Source organism: Gallus gallus, chromosome 14, assembly GCF_016699485.2.
Source record: "Gallus gallus isolate bGalGal1 chromosome 14, bGalGal1.mat.broiler.GRCg7b, whole genome shotgun sequence".
Taxonomy (NCBI): Eukaryota; Metazoa; Chordata; class Aves; order Galliformes; family Phasianidae; genus Gallus; species Gallus gallus.
In genome coordinates this window covers 12,758,231-12,774,715 of record NC_052545.1, presented here as the reverse complement: position 1 = coordinate 12,774,715, position 16,485 = coordinate 12,758,231, and the positions used below count along the sequence as shown (strand labels likewise).

General features: G+C 56.8%; 1 protein-coding gene across 3 annotated transcripts; it reads right to left on the bottom strand.

Moving 5' to 3' along the window:
• Nucleotides 1–1,829: 1,829 nt before the first annotated feature.
• NLRC3 (NLR family CARD domain containing 3) lies at nucleotides 1,830–16,416 on the bottom strand. Of its 3 annotated transcripts, none has more exons than XM_015294675.4 (19): nucleotides 16,158–16,416; nucleotides 11,434–11,606; nucleotides 11,073–11,333; nucleotides 8,569–10,312; nucleotides 8,181–8,267; nucleotides 7,413–7,496; nucleotides 7,002–7,085; nucleotides 6,592–6,675; nucleotides 6,200–6,283; nucleotides 5,782–5,865; nucleotides 5,494–5,577; nucleotides 4,560–4,643; nucleotides 4,386–4,469; nucleotides 4,141–4,224; nucleotides 3,833–3,916; nucleotides 3,634–3,717; nucleotides 3,377–3,460; nucleotides 3,222–3,305; nucleotides 1,830–3,115 (listed from the first exon to the last, which is right to left on the bottom strand). In XM_015294675.4, exons 2-19 carry the CDS (start codon nucleotides 11,438–11,440, stop codon nucleotides 3,025–3,027), a joined length of 3,282 nt encoding a protein of 1,093 aa, XP_015150161.3. In that variant the 5' UTR covers nucleotides 11,441–11,606; nucleotides 16,158–16,416; the 3' UTR covers nucleotides 1,830–3,024. The 3 variants fall into 3 exon arrangements, with proteins under 3 accessions (XP_015150161.3, XP_015150162.3, XP_015150163.3); XM_015294676.4 differs by having other exon boundaries at nucleotides 11,185–11,333; XM_015294677.4 differs by lacking the exon at nucleotides 6,200–6,283.
• Between the last annotated feature and the right edge of the window lie 69 nt (nucleotides 16,417–16,485).

The following is a 16,485-nucleotide window of genomic DNA, read 5'->3' as shown; positions in this document are numbered from 1 at the left end:
CTCTGGGAACACGTTTAAATTGATTTTAGAAGTGGCTTAAATCTATTTATCCTAAACATATGCCTTCCTTCATCAAGGGCTCGTGTTTGCAAAGGGCAGCACCAGTTGGCCTAAGGCAGAAAGCTACAACTGGGAAACCACTGAAAGGATCCTCCAAGACCACCTCAGTGCAGCATCTCTCAGTGTTTCAGCTGTGTCCTTGGGAGCTGTTCTCAGGCTTAAGCCATGCTTGAATGTCCTCAGAGCAACTGTGTGAGACTGCGCCGTGATTAAATCCATGGGAAATTAGCCTTTTAATTACCCTTTTGTAGCAGACTGAGCTTTAGGCACGCAAATGGCCCCAAAGTTGGGTTGCTCTTGCTTCCTTTTGTTCTTCAGCCTTTCTCCATGTTCTCTGGGGACCCGAATCCAAAAATCCATAGAAATTGACTGATATGTACTGCTGTTCTCATTTTTTCTGTTGGAGAAAACATTCCTCCTTGTATGGGGAATAGGTGTATTTTCTGTAAGCAATTATTCACTGCTTTTAGCCTGATTTTCAATAGGAATGAGATTGCCCCTTTGCCTGCCCTTCACTAAAGAGCTTTTAGCATGCCTGTCCTGTTTCAGTGAATAGTGATTAAGATCCCAGATATTAAATTCCTGCATACTTTGGGGAAAATAAATAAGGGGTTGTTGGGAGAATGTTTATGAGAGATTCTCAGTTTCCTGTTGAGGAAGAAGAGGTGTGGGCAGCATGCAGAAGATGACAAGCAGCGTGGCAGGAGCTGATGTTAGCATGGGGCAGTGGTGGCACTGGGATGTTAGCACAGACACCCAGTTGGTGCTCTGCTGCTGGCAGAAGTGCTGAGCTTACCGAGGAGGTCAGTGTGTTATGCTATCAGTGAAAGCATTCAGGTGAATGCAAAAGCTGGAGTTTTGTCTGCTGTATTGCCTCTTGTCTTTTAGCTCTGCTTTAGCATCACAATTTGTCTTTGCAGGAGCAGAAATCAGTGCTTGATTAGATGAGTTTGTTCCAGTGTGTGTTCATCAGAGCAGCCGTGCTTCCTTTTTTTCACACCAGCAAAGTACTCTGCTTTCCCTCCATCTGAAGTCCAACCCCTTTTATTGAGCTGAAGGAAGGAATGCACAGCAGTTACCTGAAAAACCAGGAGCTCTTCCATCTCTCACATCTCTAACACCCAAAGTAGTTCCTCATCAGCTGAGCTCAGAACTGGAAATGCCCTGTCAGGACTTTACAGGTAAATAGCCCACAACTTCTGTGTAGTAACAGTACGTGTGAGAGTGCTGTGGTGTGCTGGAATGCACACAGCCATATGGGCTTGAGCTGAGCTGGCACTTAGGTCCCCTCTTTGCACCTTTAATTGTAAAGTTAATTGGCATTTGGTACTTCACCTCAAAGAAAGCAGCAAGTTGTCAGTGCTGGACACCTACAGAGCCATTAGGGTGCTCCTCTGACAGCCAGCAAGGTGCACGTGCTGACTGTGTTCCCTTCTCCAGGGGCTGAACCGTCCTGGTATTAGCATCTGGTCTGAAATTACTCTTCCATGTTATGCAGGGAATCTATTCTGATCCTCCCTGTATGCTGATGAGGCAGATTGCCCACGAGGCTGGGCACGGTGCTGGAGTTCAGAGTGCAGTTTCAGAGCGTGATTTCTATGCTATTTTCCTATACCCTAGGCTGAAACAGAAAGCTCAAGTGCTGCACCGTGTGCACAGAGCCAGGGCCTCTTCAGGCAGCACTGCCACCTAGCCTTCAGCACAGCCCAGCAGCAGCTTCTGTCAGGTATGAGCAGCAGGGCTCCAACAGAGGGAGGCAGCGCAAGGTGTCTTTTCAGCTAGGATCTCCTTTATTTTCAAGCATGTACATATGGCACAGCTCACCCCAGCGTTCCCCCAGGATCAGCCCGCAGAGGTTCTGGAGGTGAAGGGAGTGGGGGCTGGGGGGGGTTGCACAGACTGGCTGCTGCTCCAGCTGCAAACCCAGCACCTTCTCAAGAGCCGCCACGTCTGCCACACACACAGAGGCATCACCTGGCACCTCTGCTTTCAGCAGCCTCCTGCCCAGAAGGTGACCCGATGGCAACAGCAGGGAACCCAGCTTGAGGAACAGAACTTTGTCCTGAGGCACTCCTGCACCAGGGTGCGTATGCTGGAGATGGCCCATCCTCACGCAGTGCTGTTCCTCCTGCTCCTCCTTCCTTCTTCCCAAGGCCTTTCTCAGTGACTGTGCTCCTACGCTGTGGGAGCCCTGTCTCCTCCAAGAGGATGTGATGTAGGGCAGCAGTACCAAACACTCAAGTACTGTGTTTGCTCAGCCAAAGCCAACCTGTTGTTGTGGGCCTGGCAAACTACACAGCTGCACAGGGAGCAGCCCCTGCTCTGCAGGGACAAGGGAACAGCAGCCTTCTCACCTCAGTAGGATTTCAGCAGCATCCTACAGGACTGGGCTATGTGCAGTTGCCTGAGAAGGGGCTGCTGTTTCATGCAGTGTTCCTGGCATCCCTAGCAGACCTAGACAGAGAAGGGCTGGCACTGGGAGCAGTGTGCTGCGGCCAGGCTGGGGTGCTGCAGCGTTTGCCTACAGCATCTTCAGGTGGGTTGAGAGCGGAGGTCCTGTGCAGTCAGGATGTGCCTGGTGCAGGACAGGCTGTGGGCACAGCACTGCAGCAGGGGAGGGCTGCTGGCCTACGATGGAGTTGAGTCACCCATGTGCGTGAGAAGGACCTGATGTGTAGGATCTGTTCCCTCCTCCCTCCCATTTCCTTTTCATCCATTTATGCAGCCTTGAAGCTCCCCCAGTCAGTGCCTGAGTGAACAGGCACACTGTGCATTCCCCAGCTTCTAACCCTCGTGCGCTGCTGATTCAGAGCCCTGGGATCCAGCAGCAGCTGTGAGCCCCTGCGGGGCCATGCTGAGAGCTGCTAGGCTCTCCCTGCCCCAGCTCCCCCTTAACAGGTGGGTAGTGAGCCAAAGGGATGTCCTCTGCCCCTCCAAGCCATCTCTTTGCACGGCTGCATGCCCTCACACCACCACCACGCAGTCAGGTGAGTTGGTCCGGATGGCATCAGAGATCATCTTGGCTCCTGACTGGCCAATACGGTTCCCCTGCAGGCTGGGAGCAGGAAGGAAGAACGGTTCAGGATCCCCAGTGGGTATGAGAGAAGCTCCCCAGCCCTGCACCAGCCTCACCATCCAGCTGAGTGCTCACCGCCACTTACTTGACGTAGGTGAGGCCGTGATTGCCCCTCAGCGCGGTGGCGATGCAGATGGCCCCATCCATGCCCAGGGAGTTCTCCTGCAGGCTGCGGTGGGCAGTGGGGTCAGGGAGGGCTGGAAGGCCCCTGCCTCACACCCCAATGAGTGGGGTACTTACTTAAGCCAGCGGAGGCTCCGGTTCACCTTCAATGCATTGGCCATCGCCTTGGCCCCTGCCACGCTGATGGAGTTTCCCCTCAAGCTGCAAAGCAAGACGGGCCATCAGGAGGACCCATATCTTCTACAAGGCAGCCCTGGGCCAGCAGGGGGACACGATGTGGGAAGCGAGCAGTGCTGAGCCCAGCATGGGGATCTCGGACACCCCGGGGAGCAGTGTCACAGTGATGGGCGCTCACTGCCCTGCTGAGCACTTACTCCAGGACCTGCAAGCTGTTGTTGACCATCAAGGCCTCCGCTAGGGCTTGGGCACCGGCTGCACTGATGGAAGCCACCTGGAGACTGCAAGAGAACAGAGTCCTTCAGTGTGTGTCCCGAGGTGGCTGCGGTGTGCTAATTAGACATGCTAATCAGACCAGCTGCAGTGGCAGGGCTCTGCCACAGCCTGCATGCTCACTGGAGATCTGCCAGCGTGGTGTTGACCTTCAGCGCAGCAGCCAGGGCGGCCATTCCCTCATCCCCAATGGCGTTCTCCTGCAAGCTGAGACAAGCAAATACTGTGTCTGCCCTGAGCACATGGGGGCAGGGAAATGGGCAGCAAAGTGCATCAAGAATGGGGCCACAGCCATCCAGCACCCCCAACCAGGGACCGGGGACAGGATGGGACGCATGGAAGAGGCAAAGGGCAAAGCCAGCTCCTGGCTGGTGCCCATAGGAGGATGCTGCCCAGAGGTGCTGGGACCTGCCCACCGTATCCATGCTTACTCGAGGCTGGCCAGGCTGTCATTGGATTGCAGTGCTTGTGCCAGGGCCACAGCTGCCTGCGTCTGAATGAAGTTCCACTGCAGGCTGCAAGAGAAACAGGGTGTGAAGCGCGTGGCTGTGGGGATGGCCCAATCCCTCCATGCTCAGCAGCCATTCACCCAGAGTGAACCCCTATGGGTGCATCCAGGATGGCACAGTCTGTGGGAGAGCAAATCAGGGACACACCGGGTCTGATGGAAACTCACTGGAGGGACGTGAGTGCCCGGTTCTCCTTCATGGCCAAAGCGATGGCCTTGCCGCCTTCGTCGTGCAGCAGGTTGGCTGCTAAGCTGGAGGCAGAGGACAGAGGACATCATCACACACAGGTTGGGATGGCACTGTACAGCAGGCTGGGTGCCCCCCGGGTCCATGGAACTTACTCCAGCTTCCTCAGGGTGCAGTTGGTGCGCAGGGCATGGGCAATAGCAGGGCCACCCTCCTTGCTGATGGAGTTCTCTCGCAAGCTGGGGAAACACTGGGGCTGGGGAGGAGCGCAGGGGGGCCGTCTGCTCCCCACAGCCCCTTGGTCCCACTCCAGGGCTGCAGCCATGCGTTGCAACAGCATCTCCAGCACCATCTGCATCTCTGTTCCCTGCACCGCTTACCGTAGTGAAACAGAAACCACGGCTTTCCTCAGGCCTTCTTAGGAGACAAGCCTGAGGGCTGGCCTCGTGGTGTGGGGCTGTGCACAAAAACTCTGTCCCAGAGCTCTAACTACCCCTGCTGAAAATAGATGCCAAATCTATTATGAGAGCCTAAGATGTGAGGATGATGGCTGACGTTCGAGGCACCTCAGGGTCCCTCTGCCCCAGCAGGACCCAGCCCCACAGTCAGGCAGCTTTGGGAGAGCTCCAAGGAGGAAACCTCACAGCCTCTGGGCAACCTGCGCCAGGGCTCAGGCACTGCACAGCACAGCAGTGCTGCCTGGTGTTCCCCTGTGCCTTTGGGGTGGCTGTCAGCTGGCTGAAGCTGCCACATGTGCCCCGCTCCCTGGAGCTGCTGGTTTTCCCTGCACATCCAGCAGATGTGAACACTGTAGGATTATCAGGCTTTTTCCCCAGCCTCCCCCACTGTGATTCACTGTGACGTGGCTGCACTGCACAGTCTGATGGGGAGAAAGTCAATAGCACAAAGAAGAGCTCTCAGCCATCACAGGGACCAAAGCTGCTTTCAGCATCCAACAGCACTTGTGGGAGCAGCCAGACACAGCCCTGCGTGTTGAGGAGCTCCAGCATCCCACATCCCAGTTGCTGTGAGAGCTGTGCACTGCAGGAGCCGCTATCCGACAGGGTGTCCAGTGGGGCCAACACTTACTTGAGGTCGGTGAGTCCCTTGTTGGAGCAGAGAGCTGCTGTCAGCGCACTGACCCCGGTGTTACTGATGGAATTGCTCTGCAGACTGACACAGACAGAGGGAGGCGTTAGGATGGGACGGCTGTGCCATTGCTGTGGGGCTGTGTTTGGGGTGAGAGGCACTGTTTCACCAGGGAACTGGCAGCTCCCATGCTGGGGAGCCGAGGGTAAAGGAACAAACGTGGAAGGAGCAGCAGGCACCCGGTAAGGGGCAGTGGGGCAGCAGGGCTGCGTGGTGGGGAGGACTCACTCGAGGCTTTGCAGACTGTGATTGACCTTCAGGGCTTCAGCCAAGGCAACCGAGCCGTTGTCTCCTACAGAGTTGCTGGAGAGCCTGAGACGTGAGGATGAGCGAGCATTACCGACAGCTGCGTTGCAAGCAGAGCTCTTGCCTGCAGTGTGGGGTCTGCAGCCCTGCCCAGGACCCTTGCTGGGGCAGGGCTCGGCCTCTCTGCTCACTGCCTGGCCCCCTGCTCTCTCCTGGGTATGTGAAGGACCTCTGCTCCGGGCCCATCCAACAGCTGCTCCGCTGCCATTCCCACTTCCACCCACGATGGCCGCCCCAAAGCACAGCCCAGAGCCCTGCCAAGGGTTGTGTCCGTGGATCCCAGCTGAGCACAGCACTGGCATCTCCATCCCTTGGCCCTGCGCTACCCCGCAGCTCTTACATCAGTTCCTTGAGGCTGCAGTTCTGCGCCAGTGCCTCTGCTAACTTCCTTGCACCGTGGGCACCGATGGAGTTTTTCTGAAGGCTGCAAGGGAGAGGAATTCAGCCAGGAGCATCAGCCGGCCCCAGACACAGCTCCATCAGTGGCACATTGTTCCCTCCCTCCCCTGCATGCTGCTCTCAGCTCTGGCAGCGCTCTTCCCCCCCCCCCCTGCATGCACCCTGAGGACATTTCAGGTTGGGAAATAGGTGCCTGAAGGACTGGTCCACAGGGCCGTGACAGTCTCTTTGCTATCAGGGGTGGCATGGGGACAGTAAACTGGGGGAAAGCACAGGGAGACGTGGCCAAACCAGAACCAGCACAGGGTCTGCTGGCGGCCAGGGGTCACTCACTGCAGGGTTATCAGCCTGCGGTTGGTCAGCAGGGCCTCAGCCAGGGCCGCGGCACCCTCCTCCTTGATCACGTTGTGCTGCAGGCTGCAAGGAGAGGAGCAAACTGCAACTGAGAGCTGGGCAGGTGGCATCTCTGTAACCACAGGACCCACCCAGACACACACATATGCCCATGCAGCTGTGCTGGGTGAGCGGGATCCCACCACTGCTGCACTGAAGGGTTCCCAGTTTCACTGTGAACAGCAGGGTCTGCTTTCCTGTTGTGCTGCCCTGCATCCCACTGGTGACTTAGGGCCCCTCTGATTGAGGGCTTGAGGTCGGGCCTGGGGTCCCACAGGGCAGGAACACCAAGATGAGGGCTGTGGGCAGCTTGTCCCATGCCTCTGCTCCTGAGGGCGCTGCAGACTTACCTCAGGAAGAGCAGGACTTGGTTTTTTTTCAGTGCATCAGCCAATGCTTTCGCTCCCGATGGGCCGATGGAGTTGCTGCGCAGGCTGAGGCAAGGCAGGGGAGAGGGGAGCAGAAAGGATGAGGTTAGGATGGGGGTAGAAAAGCGAGAGCAGCAGCTGCCTGCCTGCGCTGGGGTATCCCAGCAGGATGCTCCTTCAGTCACAGGGCTGACTTCCCCTCACCCCCAAGCTGTTAGCGCCCAGGTGTCAATCTGGCGTTATTAACAAGCCCACGTGAAGGGACTGTGAGCAGCCAGTGGGTTCTGCTGCCCTGGGACACAGCTGGGTGTCGTTCCCAGGAGGCTGTCCCAGCTTGGCCAGGTGGGATTTGGGTCTGCAGGAGCTATGTAGTTCAGAAGGGGTAGCACTTACTCCAGCACCGTCAAGCTCCTATTCACCATCAGCGACCTGGCCAGTGCTTTGGCACCCTTATTGCAGATCTGATTTTCTGCCAGGCTGTACAGAAAGAGAAAGCAAGAGCCTGTCATGGAAGAATGAGACTCTCTCAGCCCCCGCGTGTCTGCAAGCAGAGGGCAGCACCAGGTTGGTTTGTGGCACAGCCATGCTCGCAATCACTTCCAGGTGTGCTCTGCTGGGGGTGGGATTGCAGGGACAAGTTGGAGGGCTTCTGAACTTTGTGTTAATTCATGTAGTGAACAAGGGAGCTACCCAGATCACAGCGTAGGGGGGTCTATGCACAGCCACAGACACGGGAGGAGAGATGGAAAGTGGGGACATATCTGCCAAGGGCCACGCATCTCCAGACACCAGTTGGTCTAACCTGAGCCCCACGTGCCCAGCAGACAGCCACAGCCCCGGGAGGCGGTGTATCAGGACAAGCAATCTGTGCTTGCTACCCAAATGACAGGTTTAAGAACAGCAAGGAGGCAGGAGGCTGGCTAAAAATAGCCACGGTGGGCGACGTGGTCAGGGCTTGGGATGAATCAGCCTGCACAAGGGGTGGGCGCAGGGCTGCTGATGGCAGCTGTCCTGGGGGACCAGCAGACAGCAGGGGTGAGGTGCAGGAGGCTGAGGGGCAGGGCTGTCCTTGTCACCCAGCAGCTGGTGGGAGCCCACCGGATGCCCCCTCGCCCTGGTTCTGCTTCTGGAAGAGTGCATTCTGCCTGGGCCAGGTCCTACCTGAGCCTCTGGATCTGGCAGTCCTTCACGCTCAGCATGCTGCCCAGCAGCTCCATCACGTTGTCCTTAAACTGGTTATTGTCCAGCCTGGAGGAAAAGGAAGGAAAGAGCAAAAGCAAAGAGAACAGAAAGTGAGGAAATGACTATCAGTGACTTCCTGGGGACTGCTGTCCCATGACGTCTGCCCTTAGGTGGAAAAACTGAGGTGCAGAAGCAGAGGTGACTTCCCCAGGACTGCGGAGCTGTCGCAGTGCCATCCCCATCCCCAGGACAGCTTTCTGCTGCTGGGCAGCATTGGTGGGCCCGCATCTCCTGCAGTTTGAGCCACACATGGGAGCATCCCGGTGTCCCTGCTTGCTTCTCCGAGCACTGTTCCACTGCGACCTACCTGAGGCTGTGGCAGAAGAGGAGCTGGGGGAGCAGGCTCTTGCAGATGTTGTAAGTGAGGCAGTTGGAGAGGTTGGTCTCCTCCACGCACACATCAGAGACCTGCAGGAGGTACGCCAGGGCAGAGCAGTTCACCGGCGTGAGCATCCCGGCCAGGCTCTCGTTCTTCATCGCTTCCTCCACAGCCTTAGCGATCTCCGTGTGCTGAATCTCATGCAGGCAGTGCACGGTGTTCACTGTCTGCGAGGAGATAACGTAGTTCGTGTTGAGGCAGCCCTGCAGGAAGCTGATGGCTTGGCTCCTGTAGCTGTTGTGCTCATCCTTCACCAGGAGCCAGCCGGAGAGCAGCTGGTTCACCTGTGGGGAGAGCAGCCCGGAGAGGAACCGCACGAAGATATCGAGCTGCCCGTCCTCAGCCTGCAGAGACCTCTGAACGGCGCTCTTGAAGTGGTTGAGGAAGCCCAGCTTGGGCCAGGACATCCCGCTCTCTGTGAAGAGATCGAATATCGCCCGCTTGGCAGCCGTGTAATAATAAATAGCTGCTAAAAACTCCTGTATGGTTAAGTGGGAGAAATAATAGGCAGTGGTGGACTGCATGTCCTCTTTGAGTAAGAGTCTGCTGCACAAACTGCTGTGCAGCAAGGAGAGGTCTATGCCGTACGCCTTCATGTCCTGCTCGTAGAACACGTGCTTCCGTTTGAGCAGCCCATAGAAGGCCAGCCTGCCCAAGCTGCCCATCACTTTCTTGCTGTTGTTCACAGCTTGCTCGATCCTGAGGGTTTCTCTCTGCCTTTCTGGCCAGTCGCTGCTCAAAGCCATTTTGAAATAATAGGAGTAGATTTCTGACAAGGTCTTAGGAGCAACTGTCATTTCTTGGGGTTGACCGGTGCTGTTTTTTAGGTAATAACCAATTGAAGAGCCGTAAATCCTGCAAAATCCAGGAACTGTGCACATGATGTGCAAAGATCTGTTAGCCTTGATGTGATGCAGAACCTGGCCGGATAAGTCTTTGTTGTCAAGGAACATCTGGTCCAAAAAGTCTTTCATCTCTGTAGCCCTGAAGCCGCGTATCTCCGTCATGCGGTCTACGAGCCCGCCGGGGATCTGGCTGGCCGCCGTGGGCCGCGAGGTGACCCAGATGGAAGCCTCCTGTAGCAGGTTGCCTCGTATGATGTTGGTGATCAGGTTGTCCACTTGAATCTCCTTCTTGGGATCAGTGCACGCAACCGTGTTGGAAAAATCCAAAGGGGTCTTAAACTCATCCAAGCCGTCAAGGATGAGCAGCGTCCTGGCAGCTCCGGTGGAGATGCAGTTGGGTTCCGTGATGTGGGGGAAGGATGAGCGGATGAGCCTCTCGGCAGAGAGCTTCTCGTAGGTGTTGAGCTCCCGGAAGGTGAGGGGCAGCACAAACATGATGTCCCTGTTGATCAACCCCTTTGTCCAGCGGCCAACAAACAGCTTCACCAGCGTGCTTTTGCCGATCCCAGCCACCCCCATGGTCACAGAGATCCGCGGGGGGATGCTGACCTTGGACAGGGGCAAGAAGAGCTTCTCTAAAGGGATGCTCTTGGATACATTTCGTAGGCCTTTGGTCATTTCCATCTGCAGGATGTCGTGCTCCTTCTGCTGGATGTCAGTCAAGCCCTCCACCAGCAGGAGGTTTGTGAGGCGTTGGAGGGAACCTATCTCCAAGCTGTTCCCATAGAAGCTTTGGAGGCTCTCCAGATGTTTCTGCACCATTGGTTCTGCACAGAGAGAAATGAAACAGGAGGTAAGGAGGAGAAGAACCACAAATAGGAGATGCAGCCGCTTCCATGAAGAGGGGAAACCTCACAGACCCTTACCTGGGCAAGAAGGTGCCAGGGATCTGACCAGCCTCACCTTCAGCCTCTGCTCACCCATATAGGTCCAGAAACCCATTTAAACTCAGGCCTGAACCTGCACCTGCCTGAGCTACATTGTAGGAGTGCCTGCTAAAGGTCCATCGCATCCGTGCCTGCTGTAGACCTTGGTAGTCTGGACCCTGACCTGTGAACTGTTTTTCCAGCTTGTTCTTGGACCCACCTCATCACTCTGCACTCACCTGGTGGTCACTGGGCTCTTCATGACCCTGGCTGTCCTTGCTAGCCTTGATCTTGACCTGTGGCTCGACCTCAGCCCTGCCTCATCACCACCCGAACCCAAACCCCAGCAAGTTATTTATGCTGAAGTGTGATGTAAAACAGGGACTTCGGGGGAGCAGAAGCTGGTGTTTGGGGCTGCCAGCTCTGATTAGGGAGCAGAGACATCTCAGAGCTAGGGTGTGAGCCCAGAGGCTGCGGATCAGCACTGCTGAGATGTTCTGCTTGCGTTCCCCCCTTCTCAAGCTGCCCAGAGAAGTGTGCTAGAGCGGGCAGGAGGAAGGTCCATGGCTCCTGTCATCTCTGTGTGCATCTCAAGGTGCTCCTGCAAATGCCAGGGCAGGTATGTTGACACCCCACATCCCGCCCGCTATGGGCTGCCTACCATAGACAGTGATGTGGAGGTAGAGCTGGGAATTGGTGGTCTCGATGAAGCTCTGCAGGGTCTGGGAGGCATGACTGCCCTTGCCAGCCAGGATGTCCACCACGGCCCTCACCTGCTCGGGCAGGGAGCTCGCCTCCTGCGCCCGGCCAGCCTCCTCCACCGTGAGGAGGTCCAGCCTCTGCAGGTAGCCGATGATCTCCTCCAGGAACTGCGGTGAGATGGACCTCATCAGCTGCCTCCGGTAGCGACTGATCCAAGCCTCTGCAGGAGAGGAGAGCAGGAGAGCTGTGGCTTGTGCAATCCCCGGGCACGCTGCTCGTCAGCTTTCCGCATCTGTGCTGCTGCCCTGGGCACCACTCACCTTCCATCAGAGGCGTCCCGTGGCATCGGCGGTCCCGGGGCGATGAGCACAGTGTTCACAGCAGTGCAGACTTCAGCCTGCACCCACCACCATCCCATGGACCGCCCAGCAACCCCGGCAGGCGGCACGTCAGCCCAGGTTCCTGCTGCCGCACTCAGCCTTTATCCATCCTCCTGCAGGAACAAGAGAGCAGCGTGGTGGGGAGCTGCCTCGAGCTGACACTGCCCTCCCCACCGCCAGCACACCTGCACTCAGCTTTGCCCTGCGTGGTCCTCTGATGCTAAACTCCAGCAGCATTCATCCTGGCTTCTGGCTCAGGTCAAGCAGGAGATCAGACTGCTGTGGGCTCAGCCAGGGCAGAGCCCATCATGCTGCAGCATCCCTGCCTGCCTTCCCACACCTCGCGTCCCGCAGGCTCGGTGCCATCCCCAGCACCATTTTGCAGGTGCCTTTCTCAGGCATGCTGCGATTTTGCTCACTGCCCGTACAGTGACAGCTCCCCGCCATCTGCAGAGCACCTGGCAAGCATCTGGGTGCCAGCATCATCACCTGCAGGCCAGCAGGACTGCAGACTGCTCGACAATTTCCTTTGTGTTGTGAAGGAAGTTGTGGGGCGGCAGCAGCAGAACGACAGAGGGCCCGTTTCAGTTTCAAAGCTACCTACGACCAGGGCCAGCGTCGCAGCAAGCAGGTCGGTGGCAAACACCACATCCTGTTGCAGAGCTCTGCAGACACTCCATTTCGGCAGCATTGGTGAATCACCGCACGGAGCGGCACCTACCTGCTCCCTCCCCCTTGTCTGCTGCAGATGAATGCCCAACCACTCACCTTTTGCTGGTTTGTCAGTGCACGGCAGCGGTGCACACGTATCCCTGTGCCCTGGCACAGCACCAGAGCTGTGCAGATCCACGCCATTTCACCCCAACGTGTGCCATACTCTGCCAGGAGGGTCGCAGATGGGGCTGTGTTTGCCCAAACCCACTCCTGAGCAAACTACAGCGATGCTGCCTTACCAGCAGGGACAGCAAGCTCTCATTTTCTTTGCTCTAACAAACCCGATCTCTACCAGAGGAAAAGCATAAATGTAGCTCGGAGCAAGAGAACCTGGTGGAGTTTCTCACCCACGGTACAAAGCGAGGATGCTCGGGGCATTCTCTTTGCAGTCTCTCCTGCTCATCCTCTTGCCAGGAGATCCATGTATGATTTATATGCTCCCCCTTGGCTGCCCAGCTCTGACCCCTGGCTGCAGAGCTCTGTGCTCCCCGCTGGTCCCCCTTCCTCAGCTGCCTCTCTTTTCATCCCCCGGGCAGCCCAGCGGTCAATTAAGATATTGGCATGAATTAAACAAGCTCAGTGAGAATTCATAGTGAAATTATCACTCTTTAATGTCTTCTGGTCTCTAACCGGCCTGGAAGCTTCCATTAAATCTTTGCACACAGCAGTCCCTGGGCTTCTCATCTTCACTCTGCACCCAGTAACGTGGCCAAAATGAAAGGGGTTTCTGCTGCCTGCAGGCACGTTTCCTTGTCATCCTCCAAAACACGGTCGGCTGGCTGGGAAAAGCCCTTTGATGGGGGAGAACTTGCTCTAAGGCCAGAGGTTATTTAATCACGCCTCCTGGTGCTACATCAAAATGGAATCCTGCTGCTACAAACCAGCAGCCGCGGCTCAGCGCAGCCAAAGGCATCCGACAAAGAGAAGAAAGCAGCAGAAGAAATGATGCAGAGGCAGCATTTTTGCTCTTTTCTTCTACTTTCTGTACCAAAGTTTCCCATGGCTGCAGCTCCAGGGCTGCTTCACTCCTGGGGCCCAGGAAGGTGACGGTGATATTTATCTACACGGCTCAGGAAGCTGCAAACAGCCGCAGCAGTGGGAACCCAGCCGTGCCGTGGGGCTGTGCTGCCTCCAGAGGGATCCTGCATCGCCAGGGGGTGTCCCAGGAGAGGCACCACCAGCCGTGGGGCTCTGGGGACACGGGGACCATTGGGGTGAGTGGGGAGGCAATGTGTGGGGAGGTTTCCGCTGGCGACGCCAGGAGCACAGCAGAGTGTATGGAGCGGTTTGCTTTTACCAGTGCTTGTCTTGCAACAGAAAATTCGCTCATCTGAGGATGTCTGGTCAACACCTGTGTGTTCTCTTAGCAGAGCTGAGGCCGTACCTCCTACATCACACCTGGGAGCAGAGGGACACGGCCAGGCAGCCCCAACTGCCGCAGCATCTCACTGCCCTGCATCCCATGCCTGGCACCGGAACATGCGAGCAAGACGTGACGGCTTCTGCTCACCTTTGGCTCTGCAGAGGTACCCTCCTCTTCCTGAAAGGCCACTGTGGAACTAAAGGAACTCTCTGAAGGGTCGGTAATGAGGGATGGTGCTGGGATGGTGGTAGCAGGAGGGTGGCTGGAGGTAGCAGCCTCGTGCTGCTATCCGCTGCTCCCAGCCTCCAGGGTCTTCCTGCTGTGATGGGGACGTAGCACCCATCCTACCCCAGGATGAGGGTGCTGCGTGCCTCATCGAAGCCAGAAAACCCTGCAGCTCCAGGCTGCACTGCTCAGCCCCAAACCCTCCTGCAACAGCCATGCCGTCAGTGTGCGGTCGTGCTCTCAGCACACCCACCAGGGCTTTGGGCTCCTGCACACGCAGCAGGCCTGGTAGAGCTGGTAACCCTTCTGTGTGTGGTTTGGGTGAGCGAGGTGCAGAGCTGCGCTGCCTGGGGAGCTGCCCTGTGCTGCTGGGAGGGGACTGGTGCAGCACATCGCCTCTGTGGGCACCAGGCTGCCCACACATGGGAAACAGTGGAAAATGGCTGAGCTGCAGTATTTAGGCACGTTACAAAGCTTCTCTTGCAGGGGAGTTGGAGCAGATGACCTTTAAAGGTCCCTTCCAGCTCAAACAATTCCGTGATTCTACAGTTCCATGCCCTCCCATCTCAGCACTGCCACACTGGGCCTTGCTGGGTGCCTGATGAGCTGCAGGCAGGATGAGTGCTTTGGACCCTGCATCGAGCCATGCACTGAGCCCTGCTGCCCTCATGGCACAGGAGCAGAGCAGGCAGCCCATCTCCCACCATTCCCTGGCGCACATCTCAGTGCCATCCTGCTCCTGTGGTCCCGAGGGAGGGTCACATACCCTATGATACCACGGACTCACAGACATAGGAAAAGCCATAGGTGAGCTCAAAAGCTAGAAGCAGGAAAGTGCTCCTGGTAAGGTAACATGGGAGGTGCCGGGTGCTCTTGCTGTGAGACTGGAGGTCCCCTCACCAACACATCACTGAGCAGCACTGGATGCTTTTGTTTTTCCTACTGCTTATTTACTGAGCGTTGAGGACAGCTTCCTGAAGAAGCTGAAGGAATGTCCGGGCTGATCCTTGCTGCTCTCCTGCTGATGGTTTGAGCAAATCCTCAGGCACGAGGTGGGCTGCCACCTTTTGGCAGAACGGAAAAGAATTCCACTGAAGCAACGAAGCATCTTCTGCATGGTACCCAAGGACAAAGCCTGCAGGTCTGCGGGTGATTCCCCCACCTAAGTTCACACGTGGCTTTAAGGTTCTGCCTTATTTTAATTTTTACTGTTTGGATTTCATGTTATCCAAAATGATGACACCTACAGAGTGACTTTCTCAACAACCTGAGTGCTGTCCTGCAGGGCCCTGACCGTGGCCCAGGACACTCTTCAGCACATACACAGCTAATGGAAAAGCAGATCCTCTCCCCGTGAGCAGTCCCTGCCTCTCTTGCCCAGGGGACATCTGGTCTCAGGACATCAGCACAAGCACTGAGCACCTCTAGCAAGGTCAGCAAGGCCAGGGTCAGGCTGAGCCCCGATAGGGAGGCAGAGCTCTGGGTGCTGCACGCCGGGGACAGCAGTGGATAACCCTTCCATGCCGTGATCAAACCACAGGTGCTGCATTAGTGGTGGTGACAATGCCAGCAGTCAGCCCCTGCCCTGGCTGTCCCACACCTCCTGGGCTCATGGTCAGAAGTGCTTCCATAAGAGCAGGACGAGGCCTCCCACACCAGCCAGCTGGTACCCGATGCACAGCACAGCACACCGCTGAGCCCATCACCTCGACCTGCCCATGGTGCCTGCTGTTCACACCTTATGTTTGGGCATCCCCATGGGCAAAAAGAGCCTGAGGAGGCACTGGGTGCTGAGCCTTCGGCCTCGCTGTCTCCGGCTGAGCTCTGCGGGGACCCCTGAGGAGGGACACCTGGGTGCAGCTCAGCTTTCAAGCTCAGGTCGGGCTTCAAGCCTGATGCAGGAGCCTATCTCGCTCTTTGATGCTCTGGGCTCACAGGCAGCATGATGAAATTAAGGATCCTTATCTCATCCTGTTTTTGCTATGTAAATAGCATGTTCTATTTATGCTACATTTCTTTGGCTTTGAAGAGGGATGAATTCATCTAAAGAGCTCTAACGTGGGGGCAGACCCCGGTGCTGCACAAGAAGATGCATTGGCTCCACGCACGCACCCAACAGACAAGGGAACGGGATTGGTGATGAGGGACAGGTCCCCATCAGTGCCTCACTATGTAGGACTGCTCCCAAACCTCCCCATCTCTGCGTGGGAGAAGAGAGCTGAGACATCCCAAGCAGCAAAACCAGCACCACAGCAAATGGCTGCCGCAGAGAGGGCTGCAGCATCTTAACCCTGCACCGGGTAGCCGAGTGCCATGCGTCTGTCCCCGTGCACCCCAGGAGACGGCCCCAGCAAGGCCTTACCTCGGCACTGTGACACTTTCCCCAGGTCGCCATGCAGGCAGGACGGACGGGAGGACATCCTACTGCAGGTGGGAGCATCCCCCAGGCCTCTCCATGGCCCCGGAGCTTCGTGCTCTCGTTGTCTGGATGTTGGAGCAGAAGGCACAGGATGGAAGCTGTGCTCCTGGCCCTCTGGGAGCAGTGCCTGGGGAGGTGGGCACCCCGCACAGCGCCGTGCCAGCCCTGCTGCTCTCGTCCTTCTCAGCTCTCTCCTCACCCCTTCCTGCTGTGGGCCTTGCTTTGTCTTCCTTCCTGTGGCTGCTGTGTATGCAAATCAAGTGCAGGCCTA